Source organism: Phaseolus vulgaris, chromosome 9, assembly GCF_000499845.2.
Source record: "Phaseolus vulgaris cultivar G19833 chromosome 9, P. vulgaris v2.0, whole genome shotgun sequence".
Taxonomy (NCBI): domain Eukaryota; kingdom Viridiplantae; phylum Streptophyta; class Magnoliopsida; order Fabales; family Fabaceae; genus Phaseolus; species Phaseolus vulgaris.
Window position 1 is genome coordinate 36,066,582 of NC_023751.2, and position 26,242 is coordinate 36,092,823.

The 26,242-nt window shown below is 35.1% G+C and overlaps 2 protein-coding genes across 2 annotated transcripts; both read left to right on the forward strand.

Annotated features, from left to right (window-relative positions):
* Positions 1-9,136: 9,136 nt before the first annotated feature.
* LOC137822710 (ankyrin repeat-containing protein At5g02620-like) lies at positions 9,137-14,420 on the forward strand. Its single transcript, XM_068627656.1, has 7 exons — positions 9,137-9,584; positions 10,630-10,982; positions 11,436-11,545; positions 12,098-12,574; positions 12,675-12,830; positions 12,923-13,371; positions 13,741-14,420. The coding sequence occupies exons 2-7, from the start codon at positions 10,645-10,647 to the stop codon at positions 14,362-14,364; spliced, it is 2,154 nt and encodes a 717-aa protein (XP_068483757.1). The 5' UTR covers positions 9,137-9,584; positions 10,630-10,644; the 3' UTR covers positions 14,365-14,420.
* Positions 14,421-25,188: 10,768 nt separating this feature from the next.
* Positions 25,189-25,824, forward strand: LOC137822453 (uncharacterized). Its single transcript, XM_068627340.1, has one exon. The coding sequence runs from the start codon at positions 25,189-25,191 to the stop codon at positions 25,822-25,824; it is 636 nt and encodes a 211-aa protein (XP_068483441.1).
* Positions 25,825-26,242: the final 418 nt, after the last annotated feature.

Consider the following 26,242-nt stretch of genomic DNA (forward strand, 5'->3'; position numbering starts at 1 on the left):
TAAAATGTTACTGGACATATTTAAATTGAAATACATTTATTTGGTATCATTTAATATGTATTAATTCAACTATGGACATACTTATTTAATTACATTTATTTTGTCGCATTTAATATGTATTAATTCAACTATAGTTTCAAATTTTTATCTTATATTATGTTATTTTTTCTATATTTTAAAAAAAAGACAAATATCCCGAGGGTGAAGTACTAGTAATAATGCAAGAATAAGGTCTTTCTTTTTAGTTCAACTTTATGTCATTGAATACACATTTTGGAGTACTTATTAAAAACGAACAATTTTAGGAATTATTTTTAGAAGAATTTATTGAAATTTGTATAAACTAATTAATTCATTAATTAATTATAATTTTAAAAAATTTCATTTACTTTTTTCATAAGGATATTTTAAAAAAAAAATCTGGGTAAACTAACATAAATTATCGAATGCAAAACATATCTTGAAATTGTATTTTCTGCTTTGAATTTTATTTTGACGGTCGTGTACTATAAATAGCCAAGCAAGTTGAGTGGTTCAGTAGCTGGAAAGTGCAATAGCTGCCAAAGCCATAGCCCTAGCCATGGAGTAAACAAGGAATACAAAAAGAATCCTCTAGGTGCCAAAGCCGCCACCACCACCTTAGGAAAGTTTGGAACTTAGTGTAATAGGGTAATAATTCAGAGACAAAGGAAGGTAGGTAGGTAGTTGGAGATGAAATAAATTAAGTTTTGGGAGGATAAGTGGGTGGATAATGAATCCCTAAAGCAAAAGTTTTCTAGGTTGTTCTCAGTCTCTTTATGTTGGTCGCACTTTATCACATGTTGGTGTTTGGAATGACAATTATTGGTTGTGGAAGTTGGGATTGAGAAAGACTATTTTTGTGTGGGAATCTAGTTAAGCTGATAAACTCTTGCAGTTGTTGGATAATAAGAGGTTAGTGAAAGAGGGTGAAGGCATGACTGACAAGTTGATTTGGATGGATACATGTCTACAATTTACATGGTGAAGGCAGTTTATAATCATCTAAAGGGGTTGAGCAAGGTGGTGTTGGGGATTTTCTTGCGGAATTTTGGAAGTTAAAGATTTTCCCTTCAAGGAAAGTTACAGCTTGGAGGGTGTTGAATAATACAATTGCTACTAAGGGTCTTAGTTCTGGTAAGTAACTTTTTCCCATTATGCGGCGAGGAAGTGGATACGGTAAATAATCTATTCTTTGAGTGTAAGGTTTCTTGGAGAATTTGGGGTCTCTGTTTTTAATGGCTTGGGTTTTGCTCGGTGTTTCATTTTGATGCACAAATGAATTTCATGTTGTTTAAGCTTGCAGGTCTGAAGGAAGTTGTCAATAGATGTTGGGGGATTTGGGTAGCAATTGTATGTGAAATATAGAATCATATGAATAAATGTATTTTTAAGAATGGGAGAGTAGATCTTTTGGAGGTTTTTAGTGTGGCTCAAAGGAAATCTTGGTCTTGGGTTACAGTCAAGGAAAGATTAGCATACTTTTCTTATTCGAATTGGTGTTTGGATCCCCTGTGTTGTATAAAGTATTTGAAAAAAAAGATGTTTTGCAAACTGTTGTAGTTATTTGTCCAGGACTGATATATTTTTTTGTGTAGGTTCTTGTTTCTACTATTGGAGTGGTTATGAAAAGAGAATGTGGCTCCCAATCAAGTTAGTATGTTGGTGATGATATCTGATTGTCTTGTAATCTGGAGTCTTGTTATTGTGGTTTTCTTGTTACTAGGGGTTGTTTTTGTGCGTATTGTGGTTTTCCCTCTTTTGAATGAAGATTGGATATAAGGGTTTTGATAGCATTTTATGAGGGTTGCTGAATTCTTTTGATGTGACCTATCCTCTTTTTCCATGTATCTTTGAGAATTGGTTTGTTGTTCTGTAGAGTCTGATGGTGTTGAGTATGTTGGTCTGACCATTTTTTGTATAAAGGTTGAGACATTCCTGAAATGTCTCTTTTAATTTTATTTATTCTTTGTTGATAAAAAGAAATCATCTTCTTCAACTTTTGTTTCATTATGGTTTAGATGATGCATTAGACTATTTACTAGTAGGGTTTTATACGGTATAAAATAGTCTAGTTATATATTTTACTTTTATACTTAAAATTTATAAATAGTTATTTGATATTATATATATATATATATATATATATATTTTATAATTGTGTCTAAGATAATTTATACTCTTAACTTAGTAGTTTTTCTCTTTTAAATATCATATTCGAACCTAAAAGTTGGTATCATCTATTAAAGAAATACTTCTTCTTAAAGATAGGTTACAATAAGTTAAAAATGTTAGGTTTTTTTTTAAGAATGCAGAGTTACAATCATTTACAAAAGGCTGATGAGATCAGGGAAAGTGGAAACAGTACCCATTTCACAGCACTCACAATATCACATTTTTTAAATTAAAATAAATATTTCACATTTTTTTTCTCACTGTAGTAAAATTCAGTTTCATATCCTTTTTAAATAATTTTTTTATGATAAATTTTCATGTTATACATCATTTGAAGGCTATTCTGCACTGTTTTGAATTAGCCTCTGATTTGAAGGTTAATTTCTCAAAAAGTAGAATTGGAGGGGTGAGGGTTGATCATACTGTAATTCAGCAGTATGCTGCAATCCTTAATTGTGAAGTGATGAAAACTCCCTTCAAATATCTTGGGTTGCTCGTGGGGAGTCACAAACAAGTCTCGTTTTGGGATGGTGTATTAGAAAGAGTTAAAAGCAGGTTGGGTAGATGGAAAGGCAGATTTCTCTTGTTGGCAGGAAGAGTGTGTCTTATTAAGTCAGTGTTTTCTGCCATTCCGTTGTTTTATTTATCCATGTACAAACTGTCTGTTGCTATGTTAAAGGAGTTTGAAAAGGTACAGAGAAGGTTTTTGTGGGGATGGGGAGATGAAGGAAGGAAAGTAGCGTGGGTCTCATGGAAAAAGGTGTGCGAGCGTAGAGAAGCTGGTGGTCTTGGAATTTTGAATTTAAGACTTTTCAATAAGGCACTGCTGGGAAAGTGGATTTGGCGTCTGGAGACTGAGAAGGATGGTCTGTGGAAAGAAATTCTTGAATCTAAATACGGAGGCTGGAGAAATTTGCAAGAACAAAGGAGTAATGCTAAGGATTCCAGTTGGTGGAGAGACTTGAAGGGGGTTTGGGGATGGAGGATTGGGGTAAATCTTTTGAGAATTGTTGCGAGTGGAGAGTGGGAGACGGGAAGGATATTCTGTTTTGGAAAGATGTTTGGGTGGACAATGAAGATCTGAAAAGTAAATTCCCAAAGATTGTTAATAAAGAAGGTAGTTTACAGTCTTGTAGGGAGTGGGTTAATGATAGATGGGAGTGGAGGTTAATTTGGAGGAGAGATCTGTTTGATCGGGAAATGTACCAGGAAGTCCAGCTGTTACAAGAAGTGCATGGAAAGACCCCTATCATGAATTCTGTAGATAGGCGGGTTTGGAAGGCTGGTAAGGATAATGGTTTCTCGGTAAAATCTGCCTATGCTCTTTTAAGAGGCCCTGTGGAGAGAAAAAGTGTGTTTGTCTTTCTTGTTGATTTTGGCTTAATCCCAAGTCCCACATCGGTGGGTTCATTGTTTGGGAAGGAGGTTTGGGGGTTATAAATTAAACTCTTCTCCTTCACTGTTAAATATCCCAATTTGTAATATCTTCTCTCATAGTAATAAAAGTGAGCTGTTTTTGCTGTGCTCGGAGATTAGGCTAAACAGGCCGAACTCCGTTAACAATTTTCGGGTGTGTTCTTTCCTCTTTATCTCTTTTATTATTCCGCTTTATTTATTCAATATTATTTGTCGGGTAGCTCTGTTAGGGTTTTGTTTTAGTGGGAAAATTACCCGTTTTTCCCAACAAGTGGTATCAAGAGCCGAAGGTTCGCCTTGGGTTGTTTGAAATTATTTGTAATATTGAATATTATATTGTGAGTCTGTAATGGCAAATAAAGATCAAGAAGGGAAGGCTCTGCAAGATGCAAATGTTGCAGAAAGCAAAAGTGATGTGTTGATTGTCTCGCTTTCAGCATCATTGCATCCAGATGAGTGGATATTAGATTCAGGTTGTACCTATCATATGTGTCCCATTCGGGAATGGTTCTTTGATTTTCAAGAACTCCATGGCGGGGTTGTTTACATGGGTAATGATAATCCATGTAAGACAGTAGGGATAGGTTCAATCAAGTTGCGGAATCATGATGGATCCACTAGAATTTTGCGGGATGTACGGTACGTTCCAAAGTTGAAGAAGAATCTTATCTCATTGGGGGCTTTAGAATCTAAAGGCCTAGTTGTGACGATGCGAGATGGAATTCTTAAAGCAACTTCAGGAGCACTGGTGATGATGAAAGGTGTGAGGAAGAACAATTTGTATTACTACCAAGGTAGTACAGTGGTGGGGACAGTAGCGGCAACAACTTCTAGCACTAAGAAGGATGCTGAGGCAACGAAGTTGTGGCATATGAGGTTGGGACATGCTGGAGAGAAATCCTTGCAAATTCTTACCAAGCAAGGATTGTTGAAAGGTACGAAGGCTTGCAAACTTGAATTTTGTGAGCATTGTGTTCTGGGAAAACAACGAAGAGTGAAGTTTGGCACTGCAATTCACAATACCAAGGGTATTCTGGATTATGTGCATTCAGATGTGTGGGGACCTGCCAAGACTCCGTCAATCGGAGGTAGGCATTATTTTGTCACTTTTGTTGATGATTTTTCCAGAAGAGTTTGGGTGTTTACTATGAAGAACAAAAATGATGTGCTTGGAATTTTCCTTAAGTGGAAAGCTCAAGTTGAAAACCAGACAGGAAGGAAGATTAAGGTTCTCCGAACAGATAATGGAGGAGAATACAAGAGTGATCCGTTCCTGAAGGTATGCCAAGATTGTGGCATAGTTCGACACTTCACTGTTAGAAAAACACCACAGCAGAATGGGGTTTCGGAGCGTATGAACAAGACACTTGTGGAGAAAGTTCGTTGTATGTTGTCTAATGCTGAGTTAGGCAGAGAGTTTTGGGCTGAGGCTGTGACATACGTTCAACATCTCGTCAATCGTTTGCCATCATCTGCTATAGATGGCAAAACCCCGTTAGAGGTATGGTCTGGAAAACCTGCAACTGATTATGATTCTTTGCATGTTTTTGGTTCTATTGCATATTATCATGTGATTGAATCAAAGTTGGATCCACGGGCAAAGAAGGCTCTTTTCATGGGCTTTAGTCCTGGAGTGAAGGGATACCGTTTGTGGTGTCTAGAGGCAAAGAAGACGATTATCAGCAGGGATGTTACCTTTGATGAATCTGCCATGTTAAAGAAGGTAAATCCAGAAGGAGTTGATAGTACTCCACAACAGGTGGAGTGTGTCCGGAAGCAGGTGGAGTTTGAGCCGACAGTGGTGATCCCAACACGAAATACCACAAGTGACTCTCCTATGGCAGAAGAAGAGTCAGATGAGGAAGAGGTTCCTACCCAAGAATCTCAACAACAATCAGCGCCAATTGCAGTTAGAAGACAGAGACGAGACATTCAGAAGCCTACTCGTTTCATGGATATGGTTGCCTATGCACTTCCAGTTGTTGATGACATTCCATCCACTTACCCAGAAGCCATTTTGAGTTCAGAGAGTGGTAATTGGGCAGGTGCGATGGAAGAGGAGATGCAGTCTTTGAAGAAAAACAAGACGTGGAAGCTGGCACAATTACCAAAAGGTAAGAAGGCAATTGGGTGCAAATGGGTATTTGCAAAGAAAGAAGGATTTCCTAATAAAGAAGATGTTCGCTACAAGGCAAGGTTGGTTGCTAAAGGCTTTGCTCAGAGGGAGGGAATTGATTATAATGAGGTATTTTCTCCAGTTGTTAAACATTCCTCCATTCGAATTTTGTTGGCCTTGGTAGCACAGTTGAATTTGGAGCTTGCTCAACTTGATGTAAAGACCGCGTTCCTACACGGTGATTTGAATGAGGAAATCTATATGACTCAACCAGAAGGATACAAGGTTGATGGTAAAGAAGATTGGGTTTGTAAACTTAGCAAATCGTTGTACGGACTGAAACAATCTCCGAGACAGTGGTACAAACGATTTGATAAGTTCATGAAGGATCAGAAGTACAAGAGAAGCAAATATGATCAATGTGTGTATTTGCGCAGACTTGAAGATGGTTCCTACATTTACTTACTCTTATATGTTGATGATATGCTGATTGCAACAAAGAGCCAAGTTGAGATTGATAGGTTAAAGGCTCAGTTGAGTAAAGAGTTCGAGATGAAGGATTTGGGGGAAGCCAAGAAGATTCTCGGCATGGAGATAAACAGGGACAGAGAGAGGGGAAAACTTTGGCTGTCACAGAAGCAGTATTTGCAGAAGGTACTACAACGTTTTGGTATACACGAAGATACAAAACCTGTAAGTACCCCACTTGCTCCTCATTTGAAATTGAGTAGTTGTTTATCTCCGACGACTGATGAAGAACGAGAATACATGGCGAAAGTCCCATATGCAAATGCAGTTGGAAGCTTGATGTATGCAATGGTGTGTACAAGACCAGATATTTCACAGGCTGTGAGTGTTGTTAGCAGGTACATGCATGATCCGGGCAAGGGTCATTGGCAAGCTGTGAGATGGATTCTACGGTACCTCCAAAATACCTTAGACGTTGGATTGACATTTGAGCAAGATGAATCACTTGGTCAATGCATAGTTGGATATTGTGATTCTGATTATGCAGGTGATTTGGATAAGCGACGGTCTACAACTGGCTATTTGTTCACTTTAGCAAAAGCGCCAGTTAGTTGGAAGTCTACCTTGCAGTCTACGGTGGCTTTGTCTACGACAGAGGCAGAGTATATGGCGATTACAGAGGCTGTGAAGGAAGCAATTTGGCTTCATGGGTTGCTTAAAGACTTGGGAGTTGGTCAGAAAAACCTTGAGTTATATTCTGACAGTCAGAGTGCTATTCATTTAGCAAAGAATCAAGTCTTTCATGCACGGACGAAGCACATTGATGTTCGTTATCACTTTGTGCGTGAGATTCTCGAAGAAGAGGAGATTGTTCTCCAGAAGATTCACACTACGGAGAATCCTGCAGATATGCTCACCAAGGTGGTTACAAGGGCCAAGTTTGAACATTGTTTAGACTTGGTTAATATTTTGCACATTTGAAGTTGGCGTCCGGAGGCGCAAATTTGAAGCACTGTAAAGTTTGTTTTTGTTATGTTTTGAGAAGATTTGTTTTAGGTGGGACTTGAAATTAAGCCAAGGTGGAGATTTGTTGATTTTGGCTTAATCCCAAGTCCCACATCGGTGGGTTCATTGTTTGGGAAGGAGGTTTGGGGGTTATAAATTAAACTCTTCTCCTTCACTGTTAAATATCCCAATTTGTAATATCTTCTCTCATAGTAATAAAAGTGAGCTGTTTTTGCTGTGCTCGGAGATTAGGCTAAACAGGCCGAAATCCGTTAACAATTTTCGGGTGTGTTCTTTCCTCTTTATCTCTTTTATTATTTCGCTTTATTTATTCAATATTATTTGTCGGGTAGCTCTGTTAGGGTTTTGTTTTAGTGGGAAAATTACCCGTTTTTCCCAACATTTCTCTGGAAGACTACTGCTTTGCCCTCAGTACAGATATCGCTTGGAGAGTGTTGATTAATTCGATTGCCACAAAAGCTAACTTGAAGAGGCGTGGGATTTTGGTGGATACCAATTTAATGTAGTTTTTGTAGGATGGTTGTGGAGTCGACAAAACACATGTTTTTTGATTGCAGGATTGCCTGGTTAGTCTGGAATAAGTGCTATACATGGTTAGAGATTGCGTCGGTTGACCATGTTGTCCCAACAGCTCACTTCTTGCATTTTAATTTGCTAAATGCTCCTGTCCAGGTTAATGTAGTATGAAATTGTGTTTGGATTGCTGTAGTTAGTGAATTATGGAAGCATAAGAATAAACATTTATTCCAAGGAGGGTGATCGATACTTTGGAAGTGTTCACTTTGGCACAATTAAAGGCTTGGTCCTGGGTAACTTCTAAAACTGTTTCTGCTAGTTTTACTTACTCTGAGTGGTGCATTGATCCTAGAGCTGGTATGTTTTCAATAAAGTGAGTTTTTATAAGAGTTACTCCCTCGGTTGAGTTGTTTGTTGTTCTAAGCTTCTGTTTCTTTTTGCCAGGGAGATTGTATTGAGTTTGGTTTTGAGTCTGTTTGTACGGGTTAGTTCTATTTTTGTATGGGTTAGTTTTTGAAATTGTACGGGCTGTACGGGTTTTTTAGTGATAAATTTGTTTGTCTCTCTATTTTGGTTTGGGAGACCGGAGAAATTGTCTCATTTTTTTTTTTTATGTATAAGGTTGAACCAGCCCCTTAAGTGGTTACTGTTATTCAATCTTTACGGATAAAAAAAATGTTATACATCATTATATAACTTAATATCTGAATTAGACTGACAATTCAAATAATAATAATAATAAACATTTATTATGAAGAAAAGTATTATTAAAAAAAATTATTAGCTATTCAAGTTTGAAAATATTTGAAAGAGTTTGAAAAAAAAAACATTTTTAGTTTGCCATGTTTTTATATTATGGTAAAAAAAACAGAGTTTTTTTTATAAAAAAAATCTGAGTTTGTCACATTTAAATTGAATTGAAATCGTTATAGGGGTTATTTTGATAATTTCAGTATAAAAATTACAAAAGTCACCATAATTATTATACACATTATTTTTATGATGACTTTACTTAAAAAAAATCACCAAAATTGTTAGTCATAATAATGACTTCAGTTTATTTCTTTTAAGGAAACATAAGTGGCCTCTTTTTTCTTAATTTTCTGTGAACTTATCCATTCCGATAAAAATGGTGCATTATGTGTAAATTTTCCTTCTTTAGCTGTATATGTTAAGACTATTAATATACACTTAGATAAGCGTGTGTGTAGATTTATTTATAAGTAATTTGTATATGTAAATAGAGTCATGATTACAAATTTATGCATTTTTGTTAAGCAGACTTGGAATAGTGTTTGTCTTGTTTGTAATTATTTTATTTTCATAGAGTTGACGACAGAAGACTAACTCCATTATATTGCAATTACATCTCTATCTTGAGTTTTGTTTGAGTGATTCATTACGAGGAAAGTGCAATGCACCAAATAACTTGAGAAAGCAACGAATTAAAAAGGAAGATTCTTCATCATTTCTTTTGTCTATTCTATATCCTTTAAATAAATCTCCAATTCTTCAGTTAAGACGGCACACACCACCACCTTCTTCTTCTTCTTCTTCTTCTTCTTCTTCTTCTTTTTCTCTTCCTCCATTCCACCTCCTCTTCTTTCAACTTTCTTTTCTGCTATTTCTCCTATTCCAATCATTTTCCTCCTTCCTACCCTCAACTTTCTTTCCCTTCCAAGTTTCTAAATATTTTTTTCTTACTTAAATTTTGGTGATCACGCTCCTGCGGCCGGCTGTTAACTTACTTATTATTTGGGTTAATGAAATCTGATATTATAGAAATAAACATATTTTTAAGGGAGGAGTGATTGATTACTCTGAAATCTTCTCTTTGACTCAGCTGAAGGTATGATATTGGGTTTTCTCCAAAGTTTCTACTATTTATTTTTTTCTTTTCTAATTGATGTTTTAATCCTATATTTCCGATTAAAAAAAGTAATTACGAATTGGTTGGGTTGATATTTCCGATTATTGTTGTGTTTATTTGTTGTAAAGTTCTCTTTAGAAGTTCAGTTTTCAGGTACGTAGGTAACATGTTGTGTGTTCTATGTTCTTCCTTTGGTTGAAGTTTCTGTCACAAGTTAGAAAAGCAATTTAGTAATATAATTGACCAAGAGTTGAGGGTACGAGGATAAGTACACAGGAAAACTCTGATTCTGCTCACCAATGGGTGGTTGCCCATTATGTTTTATATGGCTTATCTATTCTTTTTAGGTCAATTTTACTGTTCTCATCTATAACCTATTATAGTAGGGACTGAAGCATACATCACTATAGGTAACTTAATTACTATAAAATTACTGTTCTCATATATTTCACTTTTCTTTTTTGTCATGGTAAAATTTAGTTATGTGAAAATATAGGAAATAGGGTTATCGGATAGGTTTACTTTGGTACACACTTAACTATCTCTTTCATTTGTTTAATGTGCAAGTGGACCAAATAGGAAATAAAAATTAAAAGAAACCGTCCACATTTATATATATCAATTATCTTGTTTGACCTTCTACTTTTATATGTATACGTCTAACTATAAAATATAAACTATTAAATTCTATTTGAATGGTCAAGATTCATACTAAAATACACACATGTTTCTTAGTGGATATGAATTTCTATTATCTATAGTTTAATTATTTTTTTATCAATAATAAGTAATTAAATTAAATTGGTATGCTTGAAGGATAATTCAACCTGATCATTATTTTAATTTTTTTTTATTAATTAATCACTATATTAATTAAATTAAATATACTTCTATTTTATTTGCGTTTTAGTTTTCTTATACATCTAAGCATCCAAACCCTTTGGATTTGACTGTAGAGAATATACCTTTCTTTACCTTTTAATTTTCATATACAATCTAACCATCAACCCACATTTTCAAACAGGTTGATAGAGATTTGATGAGTAATACCATGACAGAAGGACAATCTACTCTGAAACCACCCTATTTCAATGGCAGAAAATACAGTGAATGGAAGGGGCGAATGAGAATATTCATACAATCCGTTGACTTCAAGCTTTGGCTTGTGATTAAAAATGGACCCAAAATTCCAACAAAGATAGTAGACAATGAAGAAGTGGAGAAGAGTGAAGATGAATACGATGAAGAAGACATGAAGAATTTGGAACTAGAAGCAAAAGCAAAAAACATTTTATACTGTGGCTTGAATCCAGATGTTTTTGAAATATTTTCAGAGAGTCCAAAATCAGCCAAGCAAATATGGGATGAGCTTGAAAGGTATCTTTATTGATTTCTGGTATTTGATAATTGCTGATCTTCACCTCTTTCTTCCTTTAGATTATTAGAGCACTCATTGTTTTATAGATTTCTAAACTTATATAATTACTTATTGACATATCATAAGTAGTTTATTCTTAATTACTATAGTAAAATTTTAAAAAATAATAATATTTTTTTTTAATTTAATCACACTATTTAAGCTTCAAACCATAACAAGAGTCTCAATAAATATCTTAATTTTTATATATACATATTTTTTTATATTTTTTTTATCAATAATAAATAAAATGAATAAATAAAAATATTTAAAGATACTCTATCCTTATAAAGAAACGTAGTCTCAAACATTAAGTTGAATCTAAGAAACTAATTATATAATTTTCTTAAATAAAACAATGTTAAAATGACATCTCTTGCTTATATTAATATTGTTTATATTTATTTTGACAGGGTAATGGAAATGACTGGTTCTCCAACTCCAACAGAACAACTCTCCAATAATACAATGGCACCAAATGGTCAATTTAATGCTCCTGACGGCTACTTTTTAGAAGAAACAAGTATGACCAATTTTTTTTTTTTTTTATACCTTATCTGTTGTATTAATTCTTTTAAGTAAATATTCTCATATATTTTACAATTTTCAATAAATAATAAATTCTTATGTTTTTTTCCCTAAAATATTTTAAATATTTTGGGATGATTCCTAAGTAAAATTTTGATTTCTGTTTTCTTTTCCTTTTGAATATTTGTAAATTTTATCATTTTTACAAATATGTTCACCTAATTCATCATTTTTTTTAAATTTTATTTTTAACTTTTTTGTAGTACATTTCATTATCATTTCTTTAAATTATTTTATAGGTGTTATCAATATTAAATATGCAATAAAATACTGACATGTCTTTAAAATTTATGTTCACCAATCTTTTTGTAAAATATTATTTTGTTATGCACATATAGTAAATGTGAATATATATACACTATACCTTGGAAATAAAATCCCACTATACCTTGGAAAACACGTAATTTTTTTTTAATATATATATATATATATATATATATACTAGAAAGAATAGAAACCTATTAAAAACTTGAGTGTAATGTATCAGGAGAATCTCTGGATAAGTTCTTGGAGTATTGCGTACCCCTTCACAAGTATGGTTTAGAAGGTAATTGGACAGAAGCTAAAGTGATATTAGGACAAGATGACAGACTAAAGCATGCAGCAATAACAAGTGGTTGGGGTACATTGCTGCATGTTGCTGCAGGTGCTAACCATGTTCACTTTGTGGAGGAGCTGCTGCAACTTCTCAATGATGAACACATCTCATTGCAAGATATCAAAGGCAATACTGCATTCTGCTTTGCTGTTGCATGTGGAAACATGCCTATTGTTGAATTGTTGATGAAAAGAAACCCTCACTTACCCAAAATCAGGGGTGGAGGTGGACACACCCCTATAAAGTTTGCTCTCATGCAAGGAAAATGCTACATGGCTCAGTTTCTCTATGACAAGACAAAAGAAGTCTTCGATGATCTAGACACAACATCCTTGTTCTTCACCTGTGTCAAGACTGGAAATTACCGTATGTCTTTCTTATTTTTAACTAATAAGCTTTCTTGATTGACAGATGAAGACTTTGTAGGATAATGACTTATTAACACATTTATCCAAATGTTTTCTAGATTTGGCCTTACAAATGGCAAGAGATTGTGAGGATCTAGCTTGGGTACGTGATGAGAATCAAGACACAGCTTTGCATCTCTTGGCTCTAAATCAAAACCCTATGGATTCTTGTTGTCAATCTCCAGAGATTCCAAATCCCATTAAGATCAATCCTGGTAAATTCCAAATATAAGCAAAATTAAGACAATGAGCTTTCCAAAATTTCCTTACATTTCATTACGAAGTGACTGGTTTTTTTATATTGCAGGAATGAACAAACTTGTGATTTTTCAATTGGTCAATCATCTCTGGAAAACCATTCTTCGGCGCAAAACCCTCAACGAGGCTATTGCAATCATAAGTGAACCTTTTCAACTATTGTTCGATGCTGCTGAAGTTGGTAATTTTGGATTCCTATCAGAACTCATCAGTGCTCATCCTAGTTTGATATGGGAAGTTGATGATAAAAATCAAAGTATAATTCATACAGCAGTTTCATTTCGCCATGCTAGTATCTTCAATTTAGTACAAGAGATAGGGTCTCAAAAGGATATTATAGTAACATATATTGTGAAAGAAAACAACCCTTCATTTTTTCTACCCAAAAAGAAGAACAACAATTTATTGCATATGGCTGCAAAGTTAGCCCCAACAGGTCAGCTTGAATTAGTTTCTGGAGCAGCACTCCAAATGTGCCTCGAGATAATATGGTTTGAGGTAACCTTCTTCTTCTTTGACTTTGTATATGCTTGTACATTTTCACATTATACTATTCTTTCTATACACACATCTCAACACCCTGATATTTAACTCTTTCATGACAATCTAAGACATCCTCAGAAGTCTTGACAGAAAAAAAAACATGCAATTATAAGAGGAATTCTCGATTTGACAAGGTGTGTTTGGTGAAGTGTTTAAGTCAATGGAATAAAAAAAACTTCAAGGATAAATAGCCAACAAAATGTCTAAATGTGTAAAATGCTAATATTTATTCATTAAAAAAACTTAACTATTATCTAAATGTGTAAAATGTATTATAATTACATTTTATAATCTTTTATACTAACTCTTCAACATATGTGACAGGAGGTGAAGAAAATAATGCCAGCATCTTACATAATAATGGAAAATTCTGATGGCCTAACTGCTCAGGATTTATTTACAAAAGAGCATGAAGAATTGCGGAAAAAAGGAGAAGTATGGATGAAACGCACTGCTGAGTTTTGTATACTCATTTCAACTGTTATTGCTACAGCAGTGTTCTCTGCTGCAATTAACATACCAGGTGGTATTGATGATGAAACAAAAAAACCAAAATACATGGACCAAACATCATTTCTGATATTTGCAATATCAGATGCAGCGGCTTTCATCTCATCCTCAACTGCAATATTAATATTCTTGTCTATTCTCATCTCACGTTATGCACAGTATGACTTTTACAAGTCATTACCTTTGAAGTTAATATCTGGACTTATGACTCTGTTCCTCTCCATAACTTTTATGATGGTAGCATTTGGCAGTGCTTTCTTCATAACATACACCTATAGTTCGAGGCTCATTCCAGATTTAATTGCAGTATTTGTTTGTCCACCATTACTTCTGTATATAGCTCTACAATTTTCTTTATGGTCAGATATCCTATATTCAACCTTCTATTGTAGGACTCTATTTCGGCCAAGCAAACGTATGATATATACAATTATGTAGAACATTGTAATACAAAATAGTAGTTTAATGCATTCTAATATATATTTTTGACTCAAGGTGTATGATAGTGTCTAATGTGTTGTTTTATCAATTCGGAAGCAAACAGTATTTTCTTTAACCTGTGTTGAAATGAGGCAGAATGTGTGGGAAAGGACAAGACTGCAAGAAAAAAACATTGCTATGGTGATATTTGATATATTATGTTCAAGTTATATATATAAACAGGTCAAATTCCAAATATAGAAATAGTGGTTATACTATATTTATCATTCGGTTGGGTTGTTTGTTGTTCTAAGCTTCTGTTGTTCTTTTTGTCTATTGTTGTGGTTGTAAAGAGATAGTATCGGGTTTGATTTTGAGTTTGTACGGGTTAGATTTGAATTTGTACGGGTTAATTTTGAATTTGTACAGGTTAGTCTTGAAAGTGTACGGGCTGTACGGGTTTTTAGTGGTAGATTTGTTTGTCTCTCTATTTGTTAGTTTGGGAAACCAGAGAAATTGTCTCATATTTTTTTTTAGGTATATATAAGGGTTGAACCACCCCTTAAGTGGTTCCTGTTATTCAATCCTTTTTGCTGATAAAAAAAAAATTATGACAAATACTTAACAATCACCACCTCTCCTAAAATAACCTAAGTCAAACTAAAACTATCACGAAGAATATAATGGCATAATATAATGGCATAAGACTTCCTCTTAAGTCTGTACTTTTTTTGTTGTATTTTTTATGAAATTGCACATTCATGTTGAAAAGATACCCCAAATGTAATGACTATAACCGCCTGCTTATGTTGAGACCATCACTTGTATTCCAATTTATCATCGGAAATAAGTGCAATATGGGTCTTCCCATGACTAAGCTTTAACATCATCATGAAAAAATTCAGTGACAAAATAAGTCCCTTTTGCATCTGTCTCTGAAGCAATCAATATCTATAGAGATTGAATCTTTAAAGCAACAAATTAATTATCTTTCCTGGTTATCTTTCCTCTTATATTCCTCCCTGTTTTTTGAACTTAGTTCTTGTATTCTTTATTCTGCTGCTTTTCCTATTATTGTGTTTGCACTATGCTTCTATTAGTTAGTCTTCCTCTGCATTTCTAATCTTCTGCATAACTTTTTGTAAACTGCATATCCTGTTAAGCACCTGCATAATTTTGATAATATGCACAAAGTTGGTATTATCTATAAAAAAAATTACAAAACTAAGAAAAATACTTCTTCTTAAGGATAGATAGGTTAAGTAAGTTAAAAATCTTACATCAATTATACATATATTTAAATTATAATATACAATTAAGATATAAATTTTATTTTACAAACTTATTTTGTAAAATTTAATTAGATATAAATTTATTTATTAAATTAATGTGAGTTAATACTTAAAAGAAAATAAATAAAAAATTTATATTAAATAAAATTAGACAAAAATGATTAAGATATAAAAGGTAAAGAAATTTATTATTTTAAAGTTTTGAATTAAAAGTTATATTTAACTCAATTGATTATCTGTAATTCTTTTGTTCTGGGTATCCAATAATTTTTTAAATATTTGTCCTTCTAAATATTTTCTCCTGTTAGTTTCCCTCTCTCCTTAAATTTTGTTTACATGTGACGAGGAAAAGTTTGGCTGAAGCTTTAAATTTGATTTTGATAATTTATTTTATAAAAAAGTAAACGAGTAACTCATACTTAAAAGAATGACTTTATTAAAGAATTATGTTTTCAAATACAGCTTTAAATTATTTTTATTACTTTTATGTTGAAATCGTAATATTAACATTTTTTTATTAATTAAAAATAAATAAATTATTTAGGTCATGTAAATGATGCTTCAATCCTATACATACAGAATTCAATGCAAAAGACACTATCATTTAAAAAACTAAAATCAAACACTTACCTCCTGCAAGAATACTATGATTGTAAAAAATAATATCATACCCAAAACAATAATATAGAACATAAAAAAATATTTTTAATCAGATAAATTATCTTCCTTTTATTAGAACAAATTATACCTGATTCTACACACCTCTTATTGAAATAAGTAACATAATTTAAATATTTTTATTTAGAAGTCTAGGAAGTATATTTTTTAAAACATAACTTTAGTATAAATTTAAATACTGTCACTTACTTATTTATATGACTTTTAAATAAATAAATAAACTACGGTGATTTGAGAAAAAAAAATCCAATTGAAAGTTCTATTTTAAGAAAAGTTCTCAATGGTTGAAATTTAAGTTGAATGAATTCGGTTGATGTTATTGTTCTCGAGTCACATTTTGAACCTTTCAAGTTTTTGGATGTACCTAATTCAGTTAATCTTATTATAAGTAATATTTGGATAGTTTTGGTAAGTGAAATTTGAAGACACACGAATAATTGTTCGTTTAAAGGAGTGGTTGATCATACTTAAGTATTTTCTCTGGCACAGGTCAAAGTTTGGTCTTTGATCAATTCAAAGATACCGTCAGTGAGTTTCTCGTTTTCTTTCTGAAGGGTGTCTTGAACCTTTGGTATATATGTACTCGATTTAATATTGGTGCATTATTTTATTATTCAATTATTAGTGTTGGAAAAAGAAGTAGAAGATTAAATTGTGGGTTTTAGATATGAAGGTAGAAATAAACTTTTATCTTTTGTTTTCTGTATGAAGATTGGACTACCACTTAAATTAGTCGATTTAATTTAATTATTTATTGTCAATAAAAAAAGTCAAAGTGTTAGAAACCAGAGTTGTAGGACATGATGGGAAAAATGCACGCGGAAACAACACACAATCACGAATCAACTGCAGAAAAATAAAGGACACAAAATTTAATGTGGTTCAGTCGCCAACTGCAACCTACATCCACACAGGCAACTATTAGGTTTACATTATATCCTGTTGCGCACCAATTACAAGTACAATGGTCTCTTTAAATAGAGATAAATAGAGATAATAAAGGATACAATGATTAAGCCCACTCACTAAAACATGGTGTCTACTCTACCCAACCCAATTGGTCCTAGCTTCATACCCAACAATCTCCCACTTGAAGTTACGGAACAATGTTCACCTGCGCTTCAATTGTGTACATGTACTTCTGTAATCTGTCGACGAAACTCAATGTTCCACCACTAGTTGCCACCAACCTTCTTAATCATTTTGAAGACTTCGTTAAAACTCCCCTGAGTTTCAACACGTCAGTCACTGACCCGTTCTCTATTCCTACCGACTCCCACTTACAGGAACACTGTCGGATCCTGGAACAACCTGAGAACAAACACTCTCCATATACCCGTTCTCTGTTCCTATCGACTCCCACTTACAGGAACTGTCGGATCCTGGAACAACCTGAGAACAAACACTCTCCATATTCAACAAGAAATTTTCTGGAGAAGTTTCAACCGCTGGAATACTGGTTCTCCTAACCCACTGTCGTCTAAGAACCTTAGCTGAAGCACGACCCGTGCTCCCACTGCCACAAGTACCTCTGACTGGTCTACCTGAACCTTTCCATGCTCGTTCATCCTGAATCTGACCTGTGGCTCTGGGTTTCTTTCTTGTAAAGACAACCCTCTTCTGCCCACGAGATTCTGTGAACCGGACTTTGTTTATCTTCTGAACTGGGATGGTCACTCCCTCAGACACGGTAATCCGACCATATACAACTAACCTCTCTTTCTTCGGCAGGCCATGACAAGATTTCCCTTGACGACCTTTCACTGCTGATTTCCGAACTTCACTTCATGTCCCTGTTTGTCCAACTGTCTAACAAAAATCAAACTTTTCGTCAAGCTTGGAACAACTCTGATATCCTTCGAAGTCCAAAAACCAATTGGTGTCCTCAACACTATGTCACCCATGCCCGTAACATCAAGAGTTGCTGTCTGTTAGTCTTACCTTTCCAAAGTCTCCAATAACTAGATTCTGCAATGCTTCAGAATCCATGACCCAGGAATCCACACTGCTATCCACGCAACAGACTAAAAAGTCCTCATCCGCGAAGTCTTCTAAAATGTTGACTTATTTATCATTAGGGCATTGATTCCTGAAATGTCCCACGTCCTTCCAGTTCCAACATGTTACACTTGAGTAATCCCGAGTCTTTGACTGACTCCTTCTTTTTTTCTTGCTCCCACTATCTCTGATATTTTTCTTACCTCTGATGACATATAGCGATTCACTAGATAATTCCCCAGAACTCCTTCTTCAGACATCCTCGCCAAGAATGAGATCATGAATCTTCTCAAAAGTGAATTCATCGGATCCCGCTGAACTGTTAACTGTTGTAATCGTTCCGGACCAATTGTCAGGCAAAGACAATAACAGTAGTAAAGCTTGAACTTCATCATCGAACTTAATTCCCATTGACATAAGTCTGGCTAAGATCGAATATTGATGTGCTCAGTAACTGAACTCGCAAATCCTCAATTTGCATTTTCCACCAACTGAAATTTGTACCATCGAATTTTCAATTCGGAACTTCCCTTCTTCTGCCATCTCAAAATGACTAGACGAGATACTCGGTACAACTAATTTCAAATCTTGGCAATCCTTTTTTTTTTTAAATCAAGACCACAAAAATTGCACCACCCAAAATCACTCACCAACAGACCTAGTCGCAGTCCCCACTACACTGGCGCTCCGCACCACCACCGTCGCTGGTCACCACTATTGTGAGGCAGATCTGGGAGCCTCCTCCTTGCACCGCTGTGAAACCCTAAGCCTTAGGACGCTACTACAGCCCCTGCGAAACCCTAGCTTTGGGATGTTGTTGCCGCCTCTGCGAAACCCTAGCTTTGGAACACTGCTGCCGCCTCTGCGAAACCCTAACTTTGGGACGCTACTGCAACCGCAATTTTTACTTCGTCGATTAATTTCTGTTGATCGGATCTCTATGTAAACGAACCAAAGCTCTTGATACCACTTGATGGGAAAAATGCATGCGGAAACAACACACACAATCATGAATCAACTGCAGAAAAATAAAAGACACAAAATTAACGTGGTTCGGTCGCCAACTGCAACCTACATCCACACGAACAACTATTAGGTTTAAGCCCACTCACTAAAACATAGTATCTACTCAGCCCAACCCAATTGGTCCTGGCTTCATACCCAACAGGACAATCATTGGACAGAACAAAAGCTTATGAGAGTAGGGAAAGTGGGAACAGTAATAAATAATTTGAATTATTATCACCCATAGCACTTATTTCTTATATTCTTTTTAGGTAAATTTCACAGTACTCATGATCTCACATTTTTCAAATAAAAAAAATATTTCACAGTTTTTTTCTCTCTCTCGGTAAAATTTAGTTTAATGAACTAGTCAATTCTTTCTTCACATATTTTAACCGGCAAAGATAAAGACTACGAAAGCGATTATGGTCTTGACCCTTTTTGTGCACGCGGTTGTTTGCTAGTAAATCTACTACTAAATTTTCAACATATTTTATAAACATACTTTTTAAAGTTTTATATATATTTTTTTTTAAAATGTTTACCAATCTATAAAAAAACATTTTAAAAGACTGGTATTTAACATCATTTATATTTATTTATTTTCACTTATAAATACAACAAACTCTTTTATTATTTAAGAAAAGGTGAATATCACTTGTTTTCAGGTATATGTATTGAGGAGGGAGGGAGGGAGGAAGAGTAATTCTTTTATTTGTTTAAGTGATTTTGAAAGTGGAAGAGTAGAGGAGAGAGGATTGAAGTTTTTTTATTTATTTTTTAAACAAATAAAGAGATTTGTGCGGATTTAATTTAGGATTCTTACGTTTTATCTAAATATAACTGCGCATGCATTTTATTATAATATAAAATATACAAAATTAAATATTACATAAATTTATTTAACAATTTTAAAAATATTTAGTTATACTATTAATAGCAACAAATAATTATAAATAATAAAAATAATAAAATAAAATTATAATATCAACAAAAATATATATATTTATATAAACAATAAATATTATTTTCATAAATTTTAATATATTTAATAATTTTATTTCAATTTAACACAAAATATTTTCTATTATATTTTTTTAATTTTTTATTAAAAAATACAAGTAATTATAAATATTATATATTAGAAAGTTTTAATTAACTCAAATTTGCAAAAAAAAATATAATTCATTATTCAAATAGTTTTTATTAACAATGATAAATTTGTAAACTTACATTTTACACTTTTAAAATAATTTATAAATTTCATCCCAAATATAACATCACTAATAAATTTCAATACATCATCCTCATAAATTCATTTTAATCATCTCTCAATCCAAACAACTTCGTGACACATTCTCTCTAATCTCCACTCCCTCCTCTCCCCCACAAATCTTCTTCCCAATCCAAACACAGTATAAAAAAGTTAGAATAACACTTTAATTCCATGCATGATATATTTAAGGCAACACAAATTATTGTAAATAGATTATTATTTTATCACTTAATTCATTATTTTATACACACATTTATGCCAAATTTACTACTAAATTGCACTTTTATTTTGTTAGGATAGCTATAAAAAAAATGTATTGTTGACAAAAACTCGTCATTGACATATTGAAGGATGATGTGTTTACTGGTCCATCTAATGTGACATCTTCTATGCTGTTATATCAGGTATAAATAAAAGAGGACAAATTTAAGGCCTAGGATCAATGGATGAAACATTCAAACTTTTTTTTAAAAAAAATGTCATACTTATCTAAAGAAAATAAGAGCTTAGATGACATGTTAATTGTTGAAAAAGAAAAATCACATTTTAAAAAAATGACAATTTATGTTGGATTTTTCACTTACTTACCGATATGCATCAGTAACACCTCTTTCACTAGATTACGTCAAACACAACATGAAAAAAAAAATATTTTGTTAATATTTATAAGGGTAAATGATTTAAAAAAATATTAAATAGTATAAATTTTTATAGTATTAGGTCTTTAGAAAACTTTTATTTTTTTTTAAACTTTGTTTACATGCATTTTAGTATGTTATATATGTATTTATACTTGTGCATCCATTAATCTTTGTTGCCAATATGAAAATTCAAAATTACACATGCCTAGGAATATATATCTAGTAATATTGTTTACATATTTGAGGATTAAGTCCAAAAAATAAACGTTTTAAAAACCATGGTTATATAAAAAAATCGTCATAGTTGCTCATTTCAATGATTTTGTAACATAATTTAAAAAAAAATCTGAGCCAAAAATTATTTTTTGAAGCTATGACAATAATTGAGAATAAAATCGTCATTGTAACTTTAAAAGATAATGACAAATTTAACTGTCATTGAAGTATGCTGACAAAAAAAAAACTATCATTGAAGTATATAACTTACAACAACATCTTACAAAATCGTGTTGAAACATCTTTTTCAACTTTTATTAAAAGATTTGTGTACAATGTTACTCTGGTGTCTTGAACTCTTGGTATGTATGTATTCGATTTAATGATAATGTGTTTTTTATTTTTCAATTATTAGTGTTGGAAAAAGAAGTAGAGGATTAATCTGTGGATTTTAGATACGAAGGTGAAAATAAACTTTTATATTTTATTCTCTGTACGAAGGTTAGACCACCCCTTAAGTATGCCGATTTAATTTAATTGCTTATTGCTGATAAAAAATAACAATGGTAAATGCACAAATCAAACGTACTCCTTGAAACATCTTTCTTGCTCCAGTATAAAAGAACCTACTCCTACTCCTACTACATCTAGCTCATGAAGGACGGAGGACGAATGCCCCGACATGAAGGACGGAGGACGGGTGACGGAGGACAACAGTACCAACATGAAAGACGCACCGGTTGGCATGAAGATCATGGGGAAACAAATGAATCTACAACTTTTTTCTTTTCGAACTTCCCAGACGATCATGGTGAGCTTGAAATGTTCAAGGTGTTTCAAAGATGGGCTAGAGTGAAAGAGGTTTTCATTGCACGACGACCAAACAAATGGGGAAGGAGGTTTGGGTTTGTGAGGTTCTTCGGAGTAAAGAACGTAGGGTGTCTGGAGAGAGATCTGGATCAGCTTTATATAGGGAACAAGAAGCTCTTTGTGAATGTGCCAAAATACTGTCGTCAATAACTTGAACCAGCTGGGGTGGAGGGGAGGATTCTGAGGGAGCCATACAGGGAGAGGAAGAATGAAACAGAGCAGCAAGACAAGCTGAAACACAAGCCTAGTCCGGAACAGTTAAGGGAGGAGAAGTGGGTGGAGAGGAACGGGAGTAGGTCATATGCTGATGCTGTAAGAGGTGAATTCCAAAAGCAGTGGAAGGGCCAAAGTATTAAAGTAGAACGATGTATCATACCGTGGATGGAAAGAAGTGTTGTGGGGAAGCTCAGAGATGACTTGGGAGTTGACCAGCTAGGGGAGGAGTTAGTGAAAGGGGGGTATGAATATGGTTGAAATGAGGTCTCTGGGAGACAACCTAGTGTTGCTTACGCCAAGAGCAGGGGAGAACATGGAGGACGTTATCAAGCTTAACAAGGAATGGATTGACAGTGTGTTTGTGAGTGTCAAACCTTGGTCAGCTGACAGCAACCCGAGCCATAAGACAGTGTGGGTGAGATGTTATGGGTTACCTTTTGTATTCTGGAATAGGGATTACTTTTCTAAAGTTATAGGTCTTATGGCTCCGTCGGCCACTCTTAAGGCTGTTGCGGATTCCACTACATCATGGGAGCTACTAGAGTATGCTCGAATACAAGTAAGAATTTTAAAGTTGGAGAATGCGAAGATGGCGAAATGCGTGAGGGTAAATGATCAGTTGTGTAACATTCTTATTGAAGAAGAATCCCCAGAGCCTCCTAGAGGAAGGTGTGAGGACTTATATCCTTCATCTGAGTCGACGGATAGCGTTTCTTCGTTAGAAACATATATAGAAGAGACAGATTTATCCGTGAACAATGAAGAGGAGGTGCCCAAACTATGGGAGGTGGACGACTGCCGTGCAAATGTGGAGGAGAAAGGGAAAGAGAAAATGGTGGAAGATGAACAATACTCGTATAAGACAAAATCACCTTTTGTGGGCTCTCTGTCAAAAAGCAAAGTAGGGCAGAGGTCAGAAGAAAAAGTAACTACTACGAATAAGGAAAGTATGGGGCAGAAGGGAAGCGTAGGAGTTGACTTGGTGGGTGGTTCAGAACTAGGCTGCGGAGCAGGTTTAGAGGGGCCAATTGTACAAGCTGACTTGGCATTATTGGTCATGGAAGTGGAGCATAAAAATAACTCCAACAAAAAATATGGGGTTTTGGGCCGTAATGGAAAGATGGAGGCTCAAATAGCAGAGGGAGGGCCCGATGCTGCAGCCCAACAAGGAGAAGAAGCGGAGGGGTCTGTGGGCAGGCCCGGTGGAGAGGAGCCCGGACAGTGCAACGATCAAGGTCTCACCTGCACGCGGAGTGGAAGCTCCTTAGGAGGACAACGAATGAGTGGTAGCAAAGCATCACATATACCAACTGTTGATGGCAGAAATTCAGGGGATTGGGTATCACAATGTGGGGTGTCGTCATGGTCAGAAGAGACCACCAGGGTGGAGCACACGACTGCAGGTGACGAAGACAGTGGAAAAGTCGGACTGAGGCCCTCGGGTGCGTCAATCTTTATCATTTCTGTAGGAGAAGAGGGGGTGAAGGAGAGAAGTAAATCCAATTCTCCACCACGTAGGAGGAAGAAGAAAGGCCTTGCTGATTTGGGAGAACCTTATTCCCACCCAAGGCGATCGGCAAGGCTGAGTCGTAGGTAAGCACAGGTGGCCACTCCGGCTACCAATAGGAATGAAATATCCTTAGCATCCATCTCTGATAAGGATATAAATAATTGTAACACTCGGCTGAATCACATGTGTGAAATAGAAGAACCACCCAATCTGTGGGAAGTCGGAAAAAAGTGTGGTTTGTTCTGCAGGAAAGATGAAGATGAGGTCATCAAAGAATATGGTAGTCTGGAAGAAAGAGATTTGGAGGTTGTGAACCAGTGTAAGGAGGGTTTTGTGAAAGGTATCCCATGATTTTAGTGAACCTAAATATTAGAGGAATGGGGGGGGGGCAATACTAAAGCTAGGTACTTGAGACATCTTATAGCTAGGGAGGGAGCGGATTTTGTATGTATTCAAGAAACGAAAACAAAGGAGTTATCAGATACTAAATGTTACTCTCTATGGGGGGATAACAAAATTGGATGGTTACATTATGGAGGAGATAATGGAAGAGGAAGCCTACTGTCGATGTGGTCTAAGGAAGTGATTAGGTACTCTGGCCATTTGATGGGAAAGGGGTATATAGTTGTTTTTGGCTGCTACATCAAATCTAATCTGGATTGTGCAGTGGTGAATATCTACTCCAGTTGCAACCTGTCTGACAAGCAGTCTCTATGGGCGGAGTTATCTAACATCAAAGTTACATCACAAATCAAGGTGTGGTGCTTATGTGGCGATTTTAATGCCATAAGAAGTCGTAGCGAACGAAAAGGAAGTGCAGGCACGGGAATTCTCTCAAGCGACCATTCAAGAGAGATCAAGGGGTTCAATACTTTTATTAATGATAATCTTCTGTTTGATATCCCCTTAGTGGGTAAAAAATTCACTTGGTTCAACGCGAATGGCTCGGCAAAGAGTAGATTAGACAGAGTTCTTGTCTCTGGGGAGTGGATGGATAATTGGCTCATGTGCAAACAGTATGTTCAAAATAGAGAAGTGTCTGACCACTGTGCAATAGTGGTGAAGTCGTTGGATAAAGACTAGGGTCCGAAGCCATTCCGTACCATTGACACATGGTTTATGGAGAGGGGCTTCTGTGAGATGGTGAAAAAGAAGTGGAATTCCTACCCATTTCAGGGGAGTGCTTTTGTAAAGTTTAAAGAAAAAATGAAGTGTCTAAAGGGTGACCTAAAGGTATGGAATAAGGATGTGTTCGGTGATATCAATACAAGTAAGAAGAGGACTCTACAGGAAATTGAGGTTTTTGACTGTCAAGACTGTTCTGGAATCCTTACAGAGGCTGATAGGTTGAAAAGGAGTGTGCTGGTAACTCGCCTAAGGGAACTTGATAAGAAGTTAGACTCTCTAGTGTGCCAAAAAGCCAGAGTAAGCTGGCTCAAGTATGGTGACTCTTGTACCAGATTCTACCACTCCACTCTGAGATGGAGAAGACTTAAAAATGAAGTTAAAGGAGTTGAGGTAGGGGGACAATGGTTTGAGGAACCTTGTACGGTGCGTCTAGAAGCAAAGAAGTTGTTTGAGACTAGGTTCAAGGCAACGAAAGACCTCGGAGTAAGGCTTGATGGGATTGAGTTTAAGTCTCTCTCGACAGAGGTCAGTCTGAGTTTGATAGCTGTATTCACGGAAAAGGAAATAAGAGATGTTGTGTGGCAGTGTGAAGGCACGAAGAGTCCAAGGCCGGATGGATTCAATTTTAACTTCCTTAAGAAAAGCTAGGAAGTTATGAAAGATGAAGTTGTGGCAGCGATGATTCTGTTTCACGAAACTGGATGTATTTCGAAGGGCTGTAACGCTTCCTTCGTTGCTCTAGTACCCAAAGTTAGGGATCCTGCTAAGCTTGAGCAGTACAGACCAATTTCCCTGGTGGGTGCTTTGTATAAGATCATCGCAAAGGTGTTGGCGGAAAGGATTAAGAATGCTCTCCCCCATGTCATTGACGAAAGCCAATCGGCATTTCTCAAGGGAAGAGAAATCTTAGACAGCATCCTTATGGCTAATGAGGTGGTAGAGGACTTGAGGAGAGGTGAGAGGAGTGGTCTATGCTTAAAAGTGGACTTTGAGAAAGCATATGACTCAGTTAGATGGGACTTCCTCTATGATATGCTACAAAGGACGGGCTTTCACAATAGGTGGA

Coding starts and splice junctions, on each gene's coding strand:
- LOC137822453 (XM_068627340.1), top strand. CDS start 25,189: ATGGTGAAAAAGAAGTGGAATTCCTACCCATTTCAGGGGAGTGCTTTT.
- LOC137822710 (XM_068627656.1), top strand. CDS start 10,645: ATGAGTAATACCATGACAGAAGGACAATCTACTCTGAAACCACCCTAT. Junction 10,983..11,435: donor ATATGGGATGAGCTTGAAAG/GTATCTTTATTG, acceptor TTATTTTGACAG/GGTAATGGAAATGACTGGTT. Junction 12,831..12,922: donor TCCCATTAAGATCAATCCTG/GTAAATTCCAAA, acceptor TTTATATTGCAG/GAATGAACAAACTTGTGATT.